The sequence below is a fragment of the Scomber scombrus genome, unplaced genomic scaffold, assembly GCF_963691925.1.
Source record: "Scomber scombrus unplaced genomic scaffold, fScoSco1.1 SCAFFOLD_278, whole genome shotgun sequence".
NCBI lineage: Eukaryota > Metazoa > Chordata > Actinopteri > Scombriformes > Scombridae > Scomber > Scomber scombrus.
In genome coordinates this window covers 17070-39712 of record NW_026910428.1, presented here as the reverse complement: position 1 = coordinate 39712, position 22643 = coordinate 17070, and the positions used below count along the sequence as shown (strand labels likewise).

The 22643-nt window shown below is 39.9% G+C and overlaps 1 protein-coding gene across 1 annotated transcript; it reads left to right on the top strand.

Annotated features, from left to right (window-relative positions):
• Window positions 1-4121: 4121 nt before the first annotated feature.
• rnf139 (ring finger protein 139) lies at window positions 4122-21036 on the top strand (the record flags this gene model as incomplete). The annotated part of the gene is given in 6 exon segments (XM_062415150.1): window positions 4122-4610; window positions 10967-11622; window positions 13912-14059; window positions 14149-14255; window positions 15062-15313; window positions 17880-21036. Coding segments are annotated over 6 exon segments (2103 nt in total). The 3' UTR covers window positions 18657-21036.
• Window positions 21037-22643: the final 1607 nt, after the last annotated feature.

Sequence of the window (22643 nt, the reverse complement as noted above, 5' to 3'; positions counted from 1 at the left end):
ACATCATGTGAGTAACGTTACTGTGAAGTTAGAGAGATGTAGAACTTAGAAATATTAAATTAGTTAATGTTTATGGGTCAGTGATAAATAAGGGTTGGCAAGATGAGAAGAAGAATTCAAAAATCAGTTTAGTATTTTTTGTTGTTTTATATCATTTGAAATGATATTTGCACCATTTTATACCAAAAGTAAGACTGAATGCTCCTGAAAATGTCAAATGGTGTAACCACAAAAGAATGATACATATTACACGTTTTATCCACCTAGAGAGAAAGATAAAGGAAGAAGAGGAGAAAGAACAAGAAGTAGGAGAGAGGAAGAAGAAGAGAAAGAAAAAAAGAGAGAAAGAAAGGAGGAAGAGGAGAAAGAACAAGAAGTAGGAGAGAGGAAGAAAGGGGAAAAAAAGAGGGAAGGAATTAAGGAGAGAAGGCAGGGAGGAAGGAAGGAAAGGAGGAATGAAGGAAGGACGGAAGGAAGGGAAGGAGTAAGGAGGAAGGAAGGAAGGAAGGAATGAAGGAAAGGAGTAAGGAGGAAGGGAAAGAGGAAGGAAGTAAGGAGAGAAGGAAATAAAGGAAGGAAGGAAAGGAGTAAGGAGGGAGGGAGGAAGGAAGGAAAGGAGTAAGGAGGGAGGGAGGAAGGAAGGAAGGAAAGAAAGAGTGAAGCAAGGAAGGATGGAAGGAAGTGAGGAAAGAAGTATGGAAGGAGGAAGGAGCAAAGGAGACAATAAAACATCACTGACCTTCTTATATTTCACTGATCTCCTCCAGACAAGTTCTAGAGGTGATGGCGGCAGCGAGGGACGAGGACCCAGCGGAGCTTTCCAACACGATCTACAACAACACCATCAGAGTCTTCTTCGGCTCCAGCTGATGATGAAGCTTCAGTGTGTGAAAGACTGTCGGTGTGTTTGGGTCCAGGAGGAAAACTCATGAAAAGTCAAACAGCTTCTGATCTCTTTTCCTCTTAATTAAAGAAATCACATTTTTCATACACTGAAACTATTTGTTCTTTTCTGTCCTTCATTTACCTGCAAACTGATAAATATGATAGATATATAGATAGATCCACACAACATCACATAGAAACCAGGCGGGGAGTTCGGTCCTCTGAAATGAGGCCAACGCGGAAGTAACTTAAAACTGCATTCTATCAAAAGGCCACCAGGGGGCGACCGTTTTGGTGTCAAAAGGACTTCCGTCTCTATACAAGTCAATGGAGAATTCACCAACTTCTCACTTGATTTCTAACCTCAGTAAACGTTTTCAAAATGTGTTTATGGTCTCAATCGCTAGTTTAAAGCCTTCTTCAATGCAGTATGATGTTCATTTGGGACATTTTGGCCTCCCTGATTTTATATGTGACGATAAAGCAGGGTATGCATTAGGGCGTGGCTACGTCGTGATTGACAGGTTGATTAGTTCACAGGTTCAGGAGGGCGCCTCATGCTCCTCCTGATGCCCATATAAGTAGAATCCATGTTTTTTATTTTTCCCAGCATGCACCTGAATGTTCAAGATGGCGCTGCTCAGATCCGATACTATTGGCCTCCGAGCAGCAGTCCACAAACCAATGGGTGACGTCACGGATGTTACGTCCATTTCTTATATACAGTCTATGATAGAAACACATCTCTAACTATCCAAAGGAAAAAAAAACGTATTACTACAAATACCCAAAAGTTGTACTAATAAAACAAATACTCGGTGTGCAAACAGTCCCTGTAATATCTAAAAAGTAAAAGTATGTCTAAAAACACACAGTCTAAAATAAAACCACAGACATTCAGCACTTAACAGTCTGGATTGTGGTTGGCATTTATAATTGTTAGAATGTATTTACTCACAATATTTCACTATTATGACATAAAACATGTGAATTTATATCCAAAATACATAAAAACAAGAATATAAAATGTTTTAAAGTACCATGTACAAGAATATATATTTAAGTGAACCTGTATAAAGTCATAAAAACATCTAACATTGATGATATGATGACATATAATTTCCAAAAACATGGGATGCTTGTATTTTTAAACACTTAACATACAGATTAGAGGATGAATGTCATGTGAAACTTGTTTTCTGTGGAGTCACACATGAGGTTTTTATGTCTGGCAGCAATCACACAACCAGAAAATGCAATTTCTGAAGAAGTTGCGTGTGATTGCTGCAGGCTGAAAAGTCAACCAACGTGACACTATATCACACCTCCTGCTGTCAAGGAAGGAAAGGAGGAAGAAGGAAGGAAGGGAGGGAAGAAGGAAGGATGGAAGAAAAGAAGAAGGAAGGAAAAGAGGGAGGGAGGAAGGAAGGAAGGAAGGAAAAGAGGGAGGAAGGAAGGTAGGGAGGGAGGAAAGAAGGAGGGAGGGAGGAAAGAAGTAAGAGAGAAAGGAAGGAAGGAAAGAAGAAGGGAGGGAAGAAGGAAGGAAGGGACAAAGAAGGAAGGAAAAGAGGGAGGCAGGAAGAAAGGTAGGGAGGGAGGAAGGAAGGAAAGGAGAGAGGAAGGGACGAAGAAGGAAGGAAAAGAGGGAGGAAGGAAGGAAGGTAGGGAGGGAGGTAGGAAGGAAAGGAGGAAGGAAGAATGAAGGAAAGGAGAGAGGAAGGAAGGAAGGAGGAAAGAAAGAGAGAAGGAGGGAGGGGGAGAAAGGAAAAGAGGAAGGGAGGAAGGAAGGAAGGGTGGAAAGAGAGAAGGAGGGAGGGAAGAAGGACAGAAGGAAGGAAGGAACATTCAAAACAGACGGGGTCAAAGGTTATATCACACCTCCTGCTGTGGGATCTGACCTTTAACCTCATGTATGTTAGAACTCTATCAGGGTTTTAACCACAGAGCCGGCGGGGAGTCCCTGAAATGTGAACCATAAATATCACATTCTAGCTTCTAGCTCAGAGATTTGAACAGCAGGACCAGCTGAGTGTGAGGAGATATGATATGTGCTCAAGGTCTAGACAGCGCTCTCCTTTTAAATTAAGGTCCAGATCTCAGAAACTAAAACTCTCACAGGAAATATATTTACATTTTGAGAGAGAGAGAGGAGGCTCGTGGCAACATTTTAAGTTTAGTTTAACCTTTGTGTCGTCCTCACCGGGTCAAATTGACCCCGTCTGTTTTGACTGTTCCTTCTTTCCTCCCTTCCTTCCTTCCTTCCGTCTGTCCTTCCTCCTTTCCTTACTTCCTCCCTCCCTTCATTCCTTCTTCATCCTTTCCTTCCTCCTTTCACTCCTTCTTCCTCCCACCCTCCTACCTTCCTTCTTTCCTCCGTCCTTCATTCCTTCCTTTCTTTCCTCCCTTCCTTCTTCCCTTTCCTCCCTTCCTTCCTCCCTCCTGTCCTTCCTTCCTTCATTCTTCCTTCCTTCCTTCCTCCCTTCCTTCTTCCTTCCTTCCTCCCTCCTTTCCTCCCTCCCTCCTTTCATTCCTTCTTCTTTCCTTCCTGCCTCCTTTCATCCCTCCTTTCCTTTCTTCCTTCTTCCTCCCTTTCATCCTTCCTTCCTTCTTCCTCCCTTACTTCTTCCTCCCTTCCTTATTTCCTTTCCTTCCTTCCTTCCTTCCTCCCTCCTTTCCTTCCTTCTTCCTCCCTTCCTTCCTTGACTCAAGGACAACAGGAGGGTTAAACTTTTGGGAGTGAGATGTGTGTAGGATATTTTTTTCTCGTAATTTTACGACTTTAATCTCAGAAATTCTCTGATATTTCATTTTAATGTCAAAGAATATTTGAGTTTATTCTCGTAAATTTACGACTTTATAATGTCAGAGAATTATCCAGCTTATTGTTCCTCATAACTTTGTTAGTTTTTTTTTTGCAGATTTGAGACTTTACAGTGTCAGAGCATATCTGAGTTTTTTTCTCGTAAATGTACGACTTTAATTTCAGAAATAGATTTTTTTCATGAAAATATTACCCCCCCCCCCTCCTCTAGGTCAGTACTATTTTTATTTATTATTATTTTTTACATATATCACCCTAATACGCCACCGTATTAACTATAATAATAAGATTTAAGAAAAAAAAACGGTGGAAAAAAAGCCGTATTAAAAATAGCGCAACGTCACGCGCCACACCCTCTGACGCCACAACACCGGAACTCCTGCTACGTTACGTCACGTCAGAGCTCAGTCCTTCTGGAACAGCCGAGCAACTTCTGTCCTCAAGAAAAAAGGGAGAAAAGGAGAAAAACTAACAAAATCGGAGCTAATAATGGACACCTAATCGATATATCGGGTATTTATTGTTTCGCGGGTGTTGTCTCCTGGCGGCTGGAGGCGGAAACAACGCGATTAAAACCAGAAGAAGAAGCAGCAACAGGAGGTTAACATGGCGGACGACAGCAGGCTCCCAACTGACTAATAACAAACAACACAACGCCTTCATTGTTATTATCTTCTGTTTCATGTTTTAATGGATAACCGGAGCTCCGCCGCACCGGGACGCCGTCGCCAGTGAGGCCGCATGGCGACCACCCAAACCCGGCTTGGCCAGCAGGCCGTGGCGCTGCTGGATGTGGCTCTCAGAGTGCCCTGCATCTTTATTATAGACGCCATCTTTAACTCCTACTACGACCCCGGCTCAGGATGGGCTGCTGCCATGTGGAAGGTGCTGCTCAGGGTGATGGGTGAGTGTGGTTGTGATGGAGAGAGGAGGAAAAGAAGAGAGGGGAAGATGTGTGATGGTAACAACATGGGGGCAAGGTGACAGCTAGCTAGGAGGGGGGGGGGGGGGGGGGGGAGGAGGAAGGAGGAAGGAGGGGGGGGGGTCAGCTGTTTTACTGTAAAGCCGATTTAAGCAGCAGGAGAAATGTAATTAATGTCTGACACAAAGCTTTAACAGGTTTATAAGTACTATAACACAGTCTCATAACTTAATATAAGTGTTTTATATCAAAGGTGTTGCATCATGTTTCCTTTTAAAGTCTTTATCTCATCACTAGTCTGTTAACTTCACTGTATTGAATCATATATGACAGTAAAATGCAATGAAATCAACAATTAAAGCAGTAGTAGGTTATTAAAAAAGAAGATTTTAGTAAAGACAGAGGCATGAAAGTGAGTCCTGGTTCAATATTAATATAATAACACAGCTGTGATGAGGACAAACACTGAAAATGGAAATATATTATTAATTATTATAATATAACACAATCTGATTCACCTGACAGCTCATAGATAACTTTAATATCAGGTGTTTTATATCAAAGCCTATGGGTCATATTTCCTTTTTAAAGTCTTTAACTCATCAGTATGTCTGTTAACTTCACTGTATTCAACCATGTTTTTATATTTAGCTGCTAACATTTTGTATTGTTGTCATTAAAAAACTAAATTTTAGTGAGTAGAGAGGCATTAAAGTCAGTCCTGGTCCAATATTAATATAATAACACAGCTGAGATGTGGATAAACACTGAAAATGGAGAAATATTCACATATATTATGTATTTATTAATGCAGGAGAAGGACTGGGTGTAATTATAAGTATGTAAACATGACATCAGACTCATTATTATTAATTAAAGTACAGTATATTATATTAATCTTAATACAGGAGCTCTTTAAGTAACTGTGGGACATACTGTTAGGTAGTTTCCTTTCCTTTTAAAGTCCTTTACTCATCAGTGTGTCTATTATCTTCACTGTACTGATACTATAATTAATGTCTGATATGAAGCTTTAACAGGTTTACTGATAATATAACAGTCTGATAACTTTAATATCAGTTGTTTTATCATCGCTGTTGCATCATATTTCCTTTTAAAGTCATCTACTCATCACTAGTCTGTTATCTTCACTGTAGTGAATCATATATGACCACAAAAAGCTGTTTTCACACTCAGATATTTCACTTTAGTCACTGAAAATGGAAATATATTATTAATTATTATAATATAACACAGTCTGATTCACCTGACAGCTCATAGATAACTTCAATATCAGGTGTTTTATATCAAAGCCTATGGGTCATATTTCCTTTTAAAGTCTTTAACTCATCAGTATGTCTGTTAACTTCTCTGTATTCAACCATGTTTTTATATTTAGCTGCTAACATTTTGTACTTTAGTCATTAAAAAAGCAGATTTTAGTGAGTAGAGAGGCATGAAAGTGAGTCCTGGTCCAATATTAATATAATAACACAGCTGAGATGTAGACAAATACTGAAAATGGAGAAATATTCACATATATTATGTATTTATTAATATAGGAGAAGAACTGGGTGTTATTATAAGTATATAAACATGACATCAGACTCATTATTATTATTTAAAGTGTATTATATATTATATTAATCTTAATACAGGCCTGGAGGAGATATTTAAGTAGCTGTTAAAGATGTTTTCTTTCCTTTTAAAGTCTTTAACTCATCATTACGTCATGTTTATATACTTATAATTACACCCAGTCCTTCTCCTATATTAATAAATACATAATATATGTGAATATTTCTCCATCTCAGCTGTGTTATTATATTAATATTGGACCAGGACTGACTTTCATTCCTCTCTCATCACTAAAATCTAGTTTTTTAATGACAACAGTACAAAAAACATGCTTCAGCACAGAGAAGTTAACACACATACTGATGAGTTAAAGACTTTAAAATGAAATATGAGGCAACAGCTTTGATATAAAACACTTATATTAAAGTTATATGATCAGTAAACCTGTTAAAGCTTCATATCAGACATTCATTAAATCAGTCAGGTGTCATTTCCTGTGTGCTAGTTGTCTAGAGATCTCCTCCAGACCTTCCTGGAGGTTTATTAATGACTCTACTCTGGATAATAACTGCTGTCTGATATATTTGAGTGTTTTTAGCGCTGCAGGCTTCAGGTTCACATCACAGCTGTGTGTAGATTACTCATGATGACTCTTTAGAAACAGCCTTTTACTGTCATATAGGATTAAATACAGTGAAGATAACAGACTAGTGATGAGTTAAGGACTTTAAAAGGAACGGAGATTAGATTTTAACACCTGATATTAAAGTTATCTGTCAGCTGTGAGTGAAATCAGACTCTGTTAAAGCTTCCTGTCTAGTAATTATATATATTTTACGACTTTTGGATCAAAATGACAGCTGATTTATATTTTATTATCACAATAGCTGCATACAGTATAATACACAGCAGACACTATTATTATAAGCTACAATCTCCTCAATTAAAATCTTATTTTTCAGTGACTAAAGTGAAATATCTGAGTGTGAAAACAGCCTTTTTACTGTCATATAGGATTAAATACAGTGAAGATAACACACTACTGATGAGCAGGAAACTGATTTTAACACCTGATATTAAAGTTATCTGTGAGCTGTGAGTGAAATCAGACTCTGTTAGGTTTTTAATTAATCAGATATCAATGTGAGAGAAGATTTACTGATATCACCTTCAGATTGTCTAATATTAGCAGCTTATAATAATAATAATAATAGCAGGCGCTGTGTATTATACCGTATGCAGCTATTGTGATTATAAAGTATAAATCAGCTGTAATTTTGTTCCAAAAGTTGCTAAATATATATAATTAGACAGTTTTTGTATAACAGGTTTGATTAAAGACCAAATCAGTCTGTCCAGCTCACAGATAACTTTAATATCAGGTGTTTTATTACAGCTGTTGGGTCAAAATTCAGTTTTCTTTCCTTTTAAAGTCTTTAACTCATCATTACGTCATGTTTACATACTTATAATTACACCCAGTTCTTCTTCTGCATTAATAAATACATAATATATATAAATATTGTTCCATTTCTAGTATTTGTGCACATCACAGCTGTGTGTAAACTGAAACTCTGCTCCATAAAAACCTTATTTTTCATCGACCACAGAGAAAGTTTTAGTAGCTGAATGTGAAGCATGATTCATCACAGTGATTTTAACAGACATACTGATGAGTTAAGGACTTTAAAAAGGAAAGTAAACTGGATTATGACCCAACAGCTGTAATAAAACACCTGATATTAAAGTTATCTGTTTGGTTTGCAGTCACTCAGTTCAAGTGTCAGACAAAAAACTGTCTAGTCATCATATATATTTTACTACTTCTGGAATAAAATTACAGCTGATTTATACTTTTATTATAAGCTGCTACTAACATTAGACTATCTGAAGGTGATATAAGTAAATCATGTTAAACTCACCTCAATTAAAACCTTATTTTTCAGCAACAACAGTAAAAAAAAAACCTTTAACAGCTGAATATGAAAACAGCTTTTTACTGGAAACTGAATTTTGACACCTGATATTAAAGTTATCTCTGAGCTGTGAGTGAAATCATGTGTTTCAATATTAGTAATAGCCTATAATAATAATAATAGCAGGTGCTGTGTATTATACTGTATGCAGCTATTGTGATTAATATGACTTAATGTGTAGTAAAGGAGGATTTTAAATGGGAAATTAAACTGAATTTTGACACAAAAGCTGAGATAAAACCCCTGATATTAAATTATTTGTGAGGTAAATTAGGAAAAGTCCTGTTAAAATAATTATTTAATGTGTTTTTACAGCTTTTAAATGAAAATAAAGGGTAAAAATTGACCCTGAACAGTATGTAAAGGTTAATATATTGTATTTATGATCACACTATATGACTTATTAGTGTCAGGATTTACTCTCTGTTCATTTTAACATTATAATATTGAATTAAATTAAACTTTAACTGTGTTTAAGTTTGATTATTCAGCAGTTTTTATTAGATTTTTGGACATGAAATGAAACTTTTTGCACTTTCACAACACCTCATTATAAAGTAGCATTTATATATATATATGTTTCCAGGCATAACTGAAGCTTTCCAGGTCCTTAAACTCAGTCTACACTAATCTGAGAACAAGCTGCTGAAGCTTTAACTCAGATCTCTGTCTGCAGATAAACAGCGTTACATAATACGCCTGTTTGTACAGTTTGTTGACCTTTGACCTCCTCGTTGTCCTCCCCTCTGAAATCCTCTCAGAGCTGCTGGAGCCAAATAAGGCGCTCGTCAAAGTGGGTCAGCCAGCAAGGTTCAGGCTCATACCCCCCCCCAAAACCCCCCCCAAACCCCCCGAACCCCCCCAAAAACCCCCCGAACACCAGCAGAACATAAATCTTAACATTTAGACCCAACACATACAGAATAACTACAAATATCAGCCTGTAAACTATGAAATGACCCTTTTTTATACCATTTTAATCCAGGTTTTTATAGAGTTTGTTTACTATGACTATTAAACAGAGCTGTGATGTCACCTTCAGATATTAGTAATATTAGTAATAGCCTGTAATAATAGTAGGAGCTGTTTATTTATACTGTATGCAGCTATTATTACTGTATACCAGCACCAATCCAAGATCCTTTAAAGTGATACTAGTACCAGCTCAGTACTTCATTAGATTCATTAGACTTTTACACAAGAAATTAAATATATATGTTCTTCAGATTATTGCAAACACACACACTTATAAATCCATGTGTGTGTGTTTACAACCACAGACACATTCTGCTGAAAGTCGCTAGTTATGGAGAAAAGGGTTCAAGATTTTAATGCATAGAAGATTAAATATTAAGTCTACTAGCAGAAAAAAGTCTTCCAATGCAGGTATGATTTAACAGGATGTCACCAGTGACATTCTGAGCCTTGAGACTTGAGTATACCTGCATTAGAGCAGTTATACCTGCATTGGGAGCAGATATACCTGCATTAGGAGCAGATGTACCTGCATTGGGAGCAGTTATACCTGCATTGGGAGCAGTTATACCTGCATTGGGAGCAGTTATACCTGCATTGGGAGCAGTTATACCTGCATTGGGAGCAGTTATACCTGCATTGGGAGCAGATATACCTGCATTGGGAGCAGTTATACCTGCATTGGGAGCAGTTATACCTGCATTGGGAGCAGTTATACCTGCATTGGGAGCAGTTATACCTGCATTGGGAGCAGTTATACCTGCATTGGGAGCAGTTATACCTGCATTGGGAGCATTGGGAGCAGATATACCTGCATTAGGAGCAGATGTACCTGCATTGGGAGCAGTTATACCTGCATTGGGAGCAGTTATACCTGCATTGGGAGCATTGGGAGTAGATATACCTGCATTGGGAGCAGATATACCTGCATTAGGAGCAGATGTACCTGCATTGGGAGCAGTTATACCTGCATTGGGAGCAGTTATACCTGCATTGGGAGCAGTTATACCTGCATTGGGAGCATTGGGAGTAGATATACCTGCATTGGGAGCAGATATACCTGCATTAGGAGCAGATGTACCTGCATTGGGAGCAGTTATACCTGCATTGGGAGCAGTTATACCTGCATTGGGAGCAGATATACCTGCATTGGGAGCATTAGGAGCAGTTATACCTGCATTGGGAGCAGATGTACCTGCATTGGGAGCAGATGTACCTGCATTGGGAGCATTGGGAGCAGATATACCTGCATTGGGAGCATTAGGAGCAGTTATACCTGCATTGGGAGCAGATGTACCTGCATTGGGAGCAGATGTACCTGCATTGGGAGCAGATGTACCTGCATTGGGAGCAGTTATACCTGCATTGGGAGCAGTTATACCTGCATTGGGAGCAGTTATACCTGCATTGGGAGCATTGGGAGTAGATATACCTGCATTGGGAGCAGATATACCTGCATTAGGAGCAGATGTACCTGCATTGGGAGCAGTTATACCTGCATTGGGAGCAGTTATACCTGCATTGGGAGCAGATATACCTGCATTGGGAGCATTAGGAGCAGTTATACCTGCATTGGGAGCAGATGTACCTGCATTGGGAGCAGATGTACCTGCATTGGGAGCATTGGGAGCAGATATACCTGCATTGGGAGCATTGGGAGCAGATGTACCTGCATTGGGAGCATTGGGAGCAGTTATACCTGCATTGGGAGCAGATTAGGACACATTACATCTTATTACAGGACGTATTGATTAAAACTAGTTTCCAATAACACAAACTAATCCTTCATGTCTTGTGTTTTATCTCCAGGTGTCCTCGTCTCCACGGTGGTGCTTCTTCTCTCCCAGAAAGCCTTGTTTAAGTTCTACACCCTCTTCTTCGCCGTCATGCTCGGCGTGGCGGCGGTCCTCATCAACTACTACGCCACCTCACACATAGACTTCTACAGCGCCTACTACAAGGCGGCGCTGGGCTTCCGGCTGCTGCCCAGGAACGGCCCCACGCTGTGGCTCGGCATGGCGGCCGTCCAGCTGATGTTCGGCGTCGGTTACGTCTTCCTGCTCAACCTGCAGTCGGTGTTCGCGGCGCTGGTGGTGCTGGACATCATGATGCCTCTGTGGGGGCTGATGATCGAGCTGCCGGTGGACGTGAGGCAGCTGGTGGCGGTGTTCTCGGGTCTGGCGTTGGCCCTGAACACGGCCGTGTGTCTCGCCGTGAGGCTGAAATGGTTTTACTACTCGTGCCGCTACGTCTACCTGCTGGTGAGACACATGTACCGGATCTACGGGCTCCAGCTGCTGCTCGAGGACACGTGGAAGAGGATCCGGTTCCCCGACGTGCTGCGGGTGTTCTGGCTGACCCGGGTCACGGCGCAGGCGCTGATCCTGGTGTACGTGGTGCGGGCGGTGAGGAGGGAGAGCGGAGACGCGACGGGGGGAGCGACAGACGGAGGCTCGGACGCACAGGTGAGACGAGAAGCGTTGATTCTGCTTTTAATGAAGGTTTGAGAAGTATGAAAGAAGATGGAGACATTTAAAAACTCACTTCTGCTCTCCAGATATTATTATTCATGGTAATTTAGTTTGTTTTTTATCATTATTCAGATTTTAGTTTATTGTGTAAATAACTTTGGATCCACTGTGTGGTGTTTAACCCTTTCATGCATAGTGTTCACTGCATTGGACAGCTATTGAAAAGCTGTTTTCTTATGTATGAAAGGATTTTGATGGCATCCCAGACATCACCACTAAATCTGCAGTAATGTTTTTTGATTGTAAATCAGTTGCTATATGTTATTATAATGTAATGTTATATCATTTTTTTCATGCCCAAAGAGAAATGAACCTCCTTATCATAATTTAGTTGCATAATTTTATCATAGTTATTATAATTCCTGCATGAAAGGGTTAAAAAGTGAGTTGAAGTTGAAAAAACGTCCGAAATGAACTTTTTGACTCACTAAGTATAACAATAAATAAATTACCCTTTTGTGGAACATTCACATTCATTACAGTAAATATATAATTGACTTATTTAATTTTACTTACTCTATTTCGAACATGAGAATAAAAACAGATAAAAGAAAACAAACAAAACAAGAATAAACTGTTATAAAAGAAGCAGATTTACTTTTATATACTATTAGATTAACTTCCTCTCTCTCACTACTCCTCCATTAACTCTCATATCATTTATAAACAACTAGCACATTTAGTTTATATGATTATGGCAAAAATATAAGTAAAATAAACACATTAACACAACCCGTCCTGATCCATATATCTCTTTAAAATAGATTTTTTTTGTGTATCTTTTTGAATAATTTATATATTTGTACTTTGTTTTAACTCCAGTATTGAAGTGAGATAATAAAGTATAATGTTTAATACTGAGCTTCGAGCCCTCGATGGTCTGTTAACCTCAGACTGTCTGCAGCGCTGTGACAGTTTCCTGGTCGTTTTTACACGTGGTTAAAACACAAACATACACACACATGACCAAACTGTACAGAGACACATATGAATCATTTCCTCTGAGTCATGGAGTCAACCTGCATTTAGCTCTTAGTGGGTTTTTATTTCAGACGCCGTCCAAACCTCAACAACATCAGTACAGAGATGTTAAAGATTGTTTCAGGTCATTTATAAACTGCCTGAAAATCTGATAAAGTTGTTGAGTTGTGATGTTTAGAGCTTTGTTCTTATCATGCTGAATATTCTTTAATATCCACATTTATGTTCAAGGTTAAATTTGACCCTTTTTTACATTTCAGAGCTGGAATATCACACTACACACATTTCTTATAGCCGGACGTTTCCCTAAATTTGACCCATATTTTACAAAAATACAAATAAAATGCATCTTTTTTAAATTTCTGTGCAGCTGATAAACATTTCTGTAAATGCAAATGTGACCTGTGTTTATTTAAAAAATTCAAAAATCAGCATTTAAACATATAAAATGTTCCCCTGGACTAGGGCTGGGTATCGTGGCCCATTTCCTAAATAGATATTCATAAGGTTCTGAATCGATTAATCACGATTCAATTCGATTCAATCTGCTCTTAAATAATGAAAATGTCTCAACTGTGTTACTAAATACAAATGAACTTTATTTTTTCTCTTCACATTAAACATTAAACAAAAGGTTTTAAGTGCAAACTTGTAAATTGGACATTTTAAACTTGAGCTGTAAACAAAACTGACTCAAGTCTCAAAAGTGCAATTTTGATATTAGAAAGGAAATGAAAGTGAAAGTGAACTAAAACATTACATCACTGCAGATTGCATGAAGGCTGTTTATTAAAGAAAAAAATGAATGAATCGATAATGCAAAATTTAAATGAAATCGATCCAAACTCGATTTTTTTACCCTGGACCATAAAATAGTGATTGTGAATGTTTCTTTTTTCCTCCATAAATAAATAAAATCCACTCTGACAGCTTCATTAAAGGATTAATCAAACATTTATTAATGACTGATGGTGTAGAGACTAATTATGAGTCAGAATATGAACAGTATGTAAAGGGTTAAAAAGACTAATATCTGCTAATATCACTATCAGAGTTTAAATTTACAAATATTGATCAACAAAAATCTATAAATCTATTAATCAGTGAGGCCCTGATACTATTTCATGTTATTTAATATCTATTTTCTTATGTGCACTAAAGAAAGAAGAATTTAACGTCTAAATGTGTGACTATAAAGACTTGTGATGTGATGATTCTGACCGTTGCCATGGTTACCCGCAGGGCTACCTGCTGAGCTGGGACGTGTTCTGGGATCTGACCAGTAACCTGATCATCTCGGGCTGCGACTCCACGCTCACCGTGCTGGGAATGAGCGCCGTCATCTCCTCGGTGGCTCACTACCTCGGCCTCAGCATCCTCGCCTTCATCGGTACGGCAGGAAGTAGAACCAGCGCTGATATTTAGGAAGGAAGCTACGATACGTTATAACTGATGGTTCTGTGTGTCGTCTGGTTTCAGGTTCGACGGAGGAAGAGGATAAACGTTTAGGGTTCGTGGCTCCGGTTCTGTTCTTCATCCTCGCTCTGCAGACCGGCCTCAGCAGCCTTCATCCTGACGAGCGTCTGGTGGGTTTTACAGGGTTCATGATGCCAGAACTTTAATTACTAAGCTGGGTTTTAATATATCAGGAAGTAGAGAGGAAGCAGACGGCGGATGCTGGATGTTCTCTGTGTTTCTGAAACTTTTTCTCCTAACTTCCCTCTGTTGATTTGACTTCCTGTGTCCTAACGTTTAAAGGCCCTCTCTAACTTTAAACTCTTAAAACCCTCCTGTTTTGGGTGATTTTCGCCTATTTGGCATACCCAAATGGAAAAGCTTATAACACAATAACTGCAAGTCCTAGATGCATGTATGATACCTCATTTGAAAGCTGACAATACATACTAAATGTGCTTATTTAGTATGTGCCACACACACACACACACACACCCTAAACTACATCAGTTCAAACATGGCTCAAAAACTTTTTTGTCTTCGCCTAAAGTAAGTTATTTTTGAATAACAATAACTAGGCTATGCTTTATGCCAGGTATATAGCAATCACCACATACCTTCTACATCTTGTCAACCACAACTGGATGAAGTTTCAGACTTCTAACCCTAACCATATGAAAGTTATGGCGTTTTTAGTTTGTGCCGTCACTGGCGTCCCTAACCCTTTCCAAAACGTCTCCAAATGGCCAAATTGTGCCAAATGCTTTTACTCACTTCTGTGACACCGCTGAAGCATTTTGGGGACTATAAAACCTTTCACCATGATTCATATCTTTAACCCTCTCTAACTTTAACCCTCTCTATCTTTAACCCTCTCTAACTTCGGTCTTCTCTAACTTTAACCCTCTCTTATTTTGTCCCTCTCTGTGACCCGTAGGTGCGTCTGAGCCGTAACATGTGCCTTCTGCTGACGGCCATCCTTCACTTCATCCACGGCATGACCGACCCCGTCCTGATGTCCCTCAGCGCTTCTCACGTCTCCTCTGTCAGACGCCACTTCCCGGTGCTGCTGGTGTCTCTGGCGCTCTTCGTGCTCCCCGTGGCGCTCAGCTACGCTCTCTGGCATCACTACGCTCTCAACACCTGGCTGTTCGCCGTCACCGCCTTCTGTGTGGAGCTCTGCCTCAAGGTGAGAAGACGGAGAGGTTGGCGTGTAAATAACGTGTAAATGGTCACGGACTACATGTCTGAGTGGAGACAGAAAGTTATGATAGTTATGTGAGGATAGAAGTTATTAAAATGAGCCAGAAAAGGAAATTATTTGAAGATGTTAAAAGATGTTTAACCCTCCTGAGTCAAGGAAGGAAGGGAGGAAGGAAGAAGGAAGGGAGGAAGGGAGGAAGGAAGAAGGAAGGGAGGGAGGGAGGAAAGAAGGAAGGAAGGTAGGAGGGAGGGAGGGAGGAAAGAAGGAAGGAGGAAGTAAGGAAGGACGGAGGAAAGAAAGAGAGAAGGAGGGAGGGAGTAAAGAAGGAAGGAAGGAAAGAAAAGGAAGGAGGAAGGAAAGGAAGGGAGGAAGGAAAGAAAGAAAGAAAAGGAGGGAGGGAGGAAAGAAGGAGGCAAATGAAGAAAGGAAAGAAGGAAGGAAAGGAAGGAAGGATGAAGGAAGGAAGGTAGGAAGGAGGAAGGAAGGAAAGAAAGAAAAGGAGGGAGGGAGGAAAGAAGGAGGGAAATGAGGAAGGGAAAGAAGGAAGGAAAGGAAGGAAGGTAGTAGGGAGGAAGGAAGGAACGAGGGAGGAAGGAACGAACGAAGGAGGGAGGAAGGAAAGAAAGGAAGGAAGGAGGGAGGAAAGAAGGACAGACGGAAAGAAGGAAGGGAGGAAAGAAGGAACAGTCAAAACAGACGGGGTCAGTTTGACCCGGGAGGACGACACAAAGGTTTAGGAAGGTTTGTCCTTAAATGTCACTGCAGCAAGTACACAACAACCTCGTCCCGTGGTTGCCATGGAAACACTTGTAAAACACGACAATCTTTTAGTTTCTACTCAGACAGATGAAGGTGATCAATGTGATTTTAGTCTGTGAGAAGCTGACGTGAGCCACTCTGAGTCATTTTCAGTCAATAAGATGCAGATAAGAATTATATTTACTATTCAGTTAGTTGTTTTTTATTCATTTATTTATTATTCATTAAATCAATCTGGACTTCAGGGGTTTGCATGTTCTTCCTGCGGTTTGGTTCATTAGTGACTCTAAATTGCCCCTAGGTGTAAATATGAGTCTGTAAGTTAGTAATAATTATAATATTAATTTATTTATGGAGAACTTCTGAGTTACAAATCTGAGTTACAAAGTGTTTCACAAGGCGGCAAAATATGCAAATTATAACATAATGGCTTCATAAAAGAGAACAAATAATAACTATTTGATGAGTAAAAAAAGGCAAAAATAGACAAAACTTATTTAAATGAGATGAAAAACAATTAAAGGAAAATGTCAAAAAAAAATCAGGAAAGAGTCTCATTAAAATGTTCTTTTAAATAATATATTTTTTTTTATTTTCTGTCTGAATATTATAAAACAAACATAACAAACAGAAGCAGAGGTAGTATCGTCTCTTCTGCTGTCCAGTAAATCTCTAAGATTTATGAACTTTACAGTTTCACAGAGATTAAATGTGAACAAAGAGCAATAAAATAAAACGTGTGACAGGTAAATAAGTCTGGGAGAGGTTAGATAAAAAAGAAATGAGATATTTTATTTATTTATTTTATTGCATATGAAAGAGAAGAAAAACAATACAAGAAAGAAAAGAAGACGATGACTATCAGAAGATAAATGTGCAGGAGGAGCCACAAGGTTACACTTACTTATCTGTATAAACCAGGTGGGGAGTTCTGGTCCTCTGAAATGAGGCCAACGCAGAAGTAACTTAAAACTGCATTCTATCAAAAGGCCACCAGGGGGCGACCGTTTTGGTGTCAAAAGGACTTCCGTCTCTATACAAGTCAATGGAGAATTCCCCAACTTCTCACTTGATTTCTAACCTCAGTAAACGTTTTCAAAATGTGTTTATGGTCTCAATCGCTAGTTTAAAGCCTTCTTCAATGCAGTATGATGTTCATTTGGGACATTTTGGCCTCCCTGATTTTATATGTGACGATAAAGCAGGGTATGCATTAGGGCGTGGCTACGTCGTGATTGACAGGTTGATTGGTTCACAGGTTCAGGAGGGCGCCTCATGCTCCTCCTGATGCCCATATAAGTAGAATCCCTGTTTTTATTTTTCCCAGCATGCACCTGCAAATTTCAAGATGGCGCTGCTCAGATCCGATACTATTGGCCTCCGAGCAGCAGTCCACAAACCAATGGGTGACTTCACGGATATGGTTATAAAACAATGTTCAAAGAAGTAATTTAAAAGAGAAAACTGATTCAAGCATTTTTAATACAAGAAATGTTTGGAGGACAAAAGCTTCACACAGAATAAATACATAAAGTTATCCATATAGAAACTTAGTGTTGTTCATATCACTCATAACTGTGTATACAGTCGTCTAATCTGTTGTATTCCTTTGCAGCAGCATTGGTTTTATTTTTACCTTAAAGAGGTTTTAAAAAGGTCTAAAAAGTCATTAAATTTGTACTTTAAAAATGTGCAGATACCCTGATGTGTGTGTCATTTGTTCCTCTCATCAGCAGCATGTTTAATAACTACTTCCTCTCCTTCCCCTCCTTCCTCTCCTTCCTCTCCTCAGGTGGTTGTCTCTCTAACGGTCTACGGACTCTTCATGGCCGACGGCTTCTCCAACGTCCTGTGGGAGAAGCTTGACGACTACGTTTACTACGTCCGCTCCACGGGGAACATCATCGAGTTCCTGTTCGGCGTCATCATGTTCGGTAACGGCGCCTACACCATGATGTTCGAGTCGGGCAGTAAGATCCGCGCCTGCATGATGTGCCTGCACGCCTACTTCAACATCTACCTGCAGGCCAAGAACGGCTGGAAGACCTTCATCAACCGTCGCACCGCCGTCAAGAAGATCAACTCGCTGCCGGAGGTCCGCGGCGACCAGCTGAGCGACATCGAGGACGTGTGCGCCATCTGCTACCAGGAGTTCGCCACGTCGGCCCGCATCACGCCCTGCCACCACTACTTCCACGCGCTGTGCCTGAGGAAGTGGCTCTACATCCAGGACACCTGCCCCATGTGCCACCAGCGGGTCTACGTGGAGGAGGAGAGTCGAGACCGAGCCGCCTTCTCCAACAACAACGGGGGCTACGCCGCTCCTCAGGACGCCGACGCCCCGCCGGCCGCAGAGGGGGAGGAGGACCAGCTACCCGACGACGACGACCCCCCCGGTGACGGAGCGGTCGGGGGGGCGGCGGCGGCGGCTGCGGGAGAGCTCGATAACGAACTCCTTGAGGACAACGACAGCATAGAGTACGACGAAGACGAGTGGGGGACTCAAAACGGAGGAACGCCCATAGAAGAAGATTATATCAATGACGACACAGACTCCACAGAGGACTGACAACAAGAATAATAATAATAATAAAAACTAATGAAATCTATAGAAAAATATACATATATATCTTTATTATATTTAAGTTAAAAAAAAAAAGAAGAAAGAATTATAAAACACAAATTCAGCAACTTTAATTTGTTCTTGAACAATGTCAGGGATGATGTCATTCTCTTTTTTTCTTGTTAGTTTCTTTTTGTTTAGTTTTTTTTTTTTTGAGTTTGGGTTTTTACTCTATAAGGGCTCAAGGAAAGAGTAACTGCTGCTCTCATTCTCTGTCTGTCTGTGTGTGTGTGTGTGTCTGTGTGTGTGTGTGTGTGTGTGTTGAGGCTGCATGATGTCGACCAAAAAACATCCTCATTTTTTCTCTTTATCTTCACATGTTGGCTCAGCTGTTTCTAATTATTTATTTCCCCACACCTCAAAAAAAATGACACACATCCATTAAATATAAGATTAAATAATATATCAGATTCCCCACATCATCATCTTAACGGTTAACGGCACATTAAGTACGGTTATATAGAAACATTTTTATTCCCCTTTAGAGAAGAATTAAATATTGCGTCACCTCTGCAGCCTCGGTGAGTGTGTGTGTGTGTGTGATCTCGTGTGTGCCTGCCGACATGTAATGTGCTTAGACGATGTCTTAAGATGCAGTTCACGTTCCCTTGCAGTTTGTTTATAGAGGGAAACAAAGAAGAGAGCGATGATAAGAGTTTATTAACGACAAAAAAACTAAAGAACTGGGACGAATTTGAGCTTGAAATCTGCACGTCAGGATTTGACTGATTTGAGTTTTTTGCAGATTCTTTGGGATTAAAAGTATCAGAAAAGACTTAAAAACACATTATTGGTATTGAGTAACTTCTCCACAGGCTCAAAACATCAATTTCACTTATGTTTTATGTCTAAATCGACTTCGAGAGCTTTCAAATCCTGACTTGCAGATCGATAGAAGCTCAAATTTGTATTTTTTTTTTTTGTCCTTAACGAACTTTAACAGAATATTTGTGAAAGAGTGAAAGAAAAGAAAGAGAGAGAGAGAGAGAGAGAGAGTGAATGAATGAAGGTGAGACAGTGAAGCAGTTTTCTATCAACTCTGCGCCAAAACCAGAGGAAAAACTAAAAGAGAGGTGTGTCTGATTTTTTTTAAAGTGACTTCCTACTGTAATCACTGAGATACCTCTGGTCATTTACTTACTACTACTTGGTCTCTTGTGTGACCGCGCTTTACATTTGTGTACGTTATTGTACATATAATAAAAACACATGCACACTTTCTCCCTTTACGATAAAAAAAAAAGAAAAGAAAAAGTTGTTTTCTAATTATTATTATTATTATTATTTTTATTTCCCCCCCCCCCCCCCCCCCTCTTTCCTTCCTCTTGCTACTTTTCTCATGACATAAATCAATATTGAGTTTTGGTTAAAAAAAAAGCTCGTTTCAGACCCCAGATTTGGTTTGTATGTGATAAAGAGATGAAGAGTGTTTGGTATGAAGCCACTAATGAAAAGCTCGATCCCAAAAAAAATCTAAAAAATGATTCATTGTTGATGTTTTTCTGTCCGTGTCTCACAATAATAATCCATCATGAAAAAGGTGCAAGTTCTCCAGTCTGCTGTGGACTCGATGCTCTTGAAAGAGACGCCATCATTTGTTTTAAATCTGTTCTAATAATAGTCTCGTTTATGTCATTCAGTAAATGCACCTTTTCTTTTTCTTTTTTCTTCCTTGTGTTTTGAATCACTGGTACAGAGAGGAGAGGGAGGTTTTATCCTGCTGTCCATCTCCCGGGGCAACAGGCGGAGAGAGAGACGACTGCACCTTTTTTTTTTAACGAAGGCTCAAACTGTGTTTTCTAGTCTCAGGGTCCCGCTGCAGGGCTGCTGGAAGAGTTCTTTCAATACCATTTTTTTCGTTGAATTTCCAGGCCTTAAAAAAAAACAACAAACTTCACTGGCTGCAGAAATGTCTGGAAAAGAAAAAGTCGTGACGGTTTAAAAAACAACGACGACGATTAACTCTTTGATATCTGTCGTGATGTCGAGCTTCGGTTCAGTTTCCAGCAGCAGACGTCCGATCGACACTGATCCCAAAATCTTTCAGCTACCGGCACTAAATGTGCCTTCGACAGTATGGACAGTACAACCAATCAGATCCCTCGACCACCGCGGAGATCTTCATCGTGCATTTGTATTAAAAAAAAAAAGCTTTCAAGCACAACTCCTACGAGTATTATGTTGTTTAGACTTCCACAGCCTGAACGTCTTAAAGGGTTTGACTACAAACTTATGTTCATTACTGTTGTAATTACTGGTTTGCAGTAAATAAGCTGCATGGAATGAGAGAAAGAGATGATTTTTGGGGGGGTTGGTTGGTGGGGGGGGATTGGGGGGCGGGGTCTAATTTGATTGGACAGCTGTGCTTTTAGACACACGTCTCAGCTATTGAAGGACTTTTTGATTATTAGGTTGATTGTTCTGGAAGCTTTTTAAAGGAGATAAAAGCTGTTCATTTTGCCTTTTGTTTTAAAAAGAGATTTATGTAAATAAAATCATCTTTGATATTGACTTCGGCTCGTATCTTAAAAATCACAAAACATCATCTTTAAATAACACATTGCTTTATTCACTGTAGGATAGTTAACTCTGCTGTTGTCCTCGAGGGGAGGGAGGGAGGAGGGGAGGAAGAAGGAAGGAAAGGAGGGAGGAAGGAAGGGAGGGAAGTAAGGGAGGAAGGAAGGGAGGGAGGAAGAAAGAAGGAAAGGAGGGAGGCAGGAAGGGAGGAAGGAAGGAAGGGACACTTTGGAGGTTTTTATTGATCTTTATCATTCAACATTTAAACACAACTTTTACATATTTGATGAAAAGAACTGATTTTAATATTTTAAAGACTAAACACAAAAAAAATATGTAGGTTTTGGAATGAAAGAAAATCAATTTTTTCATTTTAAAACCTACATTTATTTTTTCGCCCGAAAATTTGTTTTTTTCTTTCGGGAGGATTTTTTTTCATTCCAAAACCTACAAAAAAAATTTCGGGAGAGAAAAAATATGTAGGTTTTGGAATGAAAATTTTTTGTAGGTTTTGGAATGAAAAAGAATCCTCCCGAAATTTTCTTTTTTTTCTGGGAGGATTGTTTTCATTCCTACATATTTTCTTTCTTCAGAATTATGACAACAACAAAAAAGTTCTAAAAAACATTTTTTTTGGGGTTTGGAAAAAAGACAGAATTTTTCAGTGGCCCTAATACTCTTCCCATTGAGAAACAAGAAAACAAAAATACCTCCGTTGAGAGATGAAAACAAGAATATTAATGGTAAAGTGAATATGACCATTGTACAGAAGAGTATTATGGCCAAAAATATGTAGGTTTTGGAATGAATTTTTTTTTTTTTTTCTGGAGGATTTTTTTTCATTCCAAAACCTACATATTTTCTTTCTCCCGAAAATTTTTTGTAGGTTTTGGAATGAACAAAATCCTCCCTGAGCTACTACCTCATCGTGGTGGAGGGGTTTGCGTGTCCCAATGACCCCAGGAGCTCCGTTGTCTGGGGCTTTATGCCCCTGGTAGGGTCACCCAAGGCAAACAGGTCCGGGGGGGAGGGACCAGACAAAGCGTAGCTCACAAAAACCCAAATGACGAGTACAATACATGGTCCTTGGTTTCCCTTGCCCGGACGCGGGTCACCGGGGCCCCCCCCCTGGAGCCAGGCCTGGGGGTGGGGCTCGATGGCGAGCACCTGGTGGCCGAGCCTGCACCCATGGGGCCCGGCCGGGCACAGCCCGAAGAGGTAACATGGGACCCCCTTCCAGCGGACCCACCACCCGCAGGAGGGGCCAAAAGGGAAGGGTGCGATGTGAGCTGGGCAGCAGCCTTGGCGGTCCGATCCTCGGCTGCAGAAGCTAGCTCTAGGGACGTGGAATGTCACCTCTCTGGCGGGGAAGGAGCCCGAGCTGGTGCGCTAGGTTGAGAAGTTCTGGCTAGATAT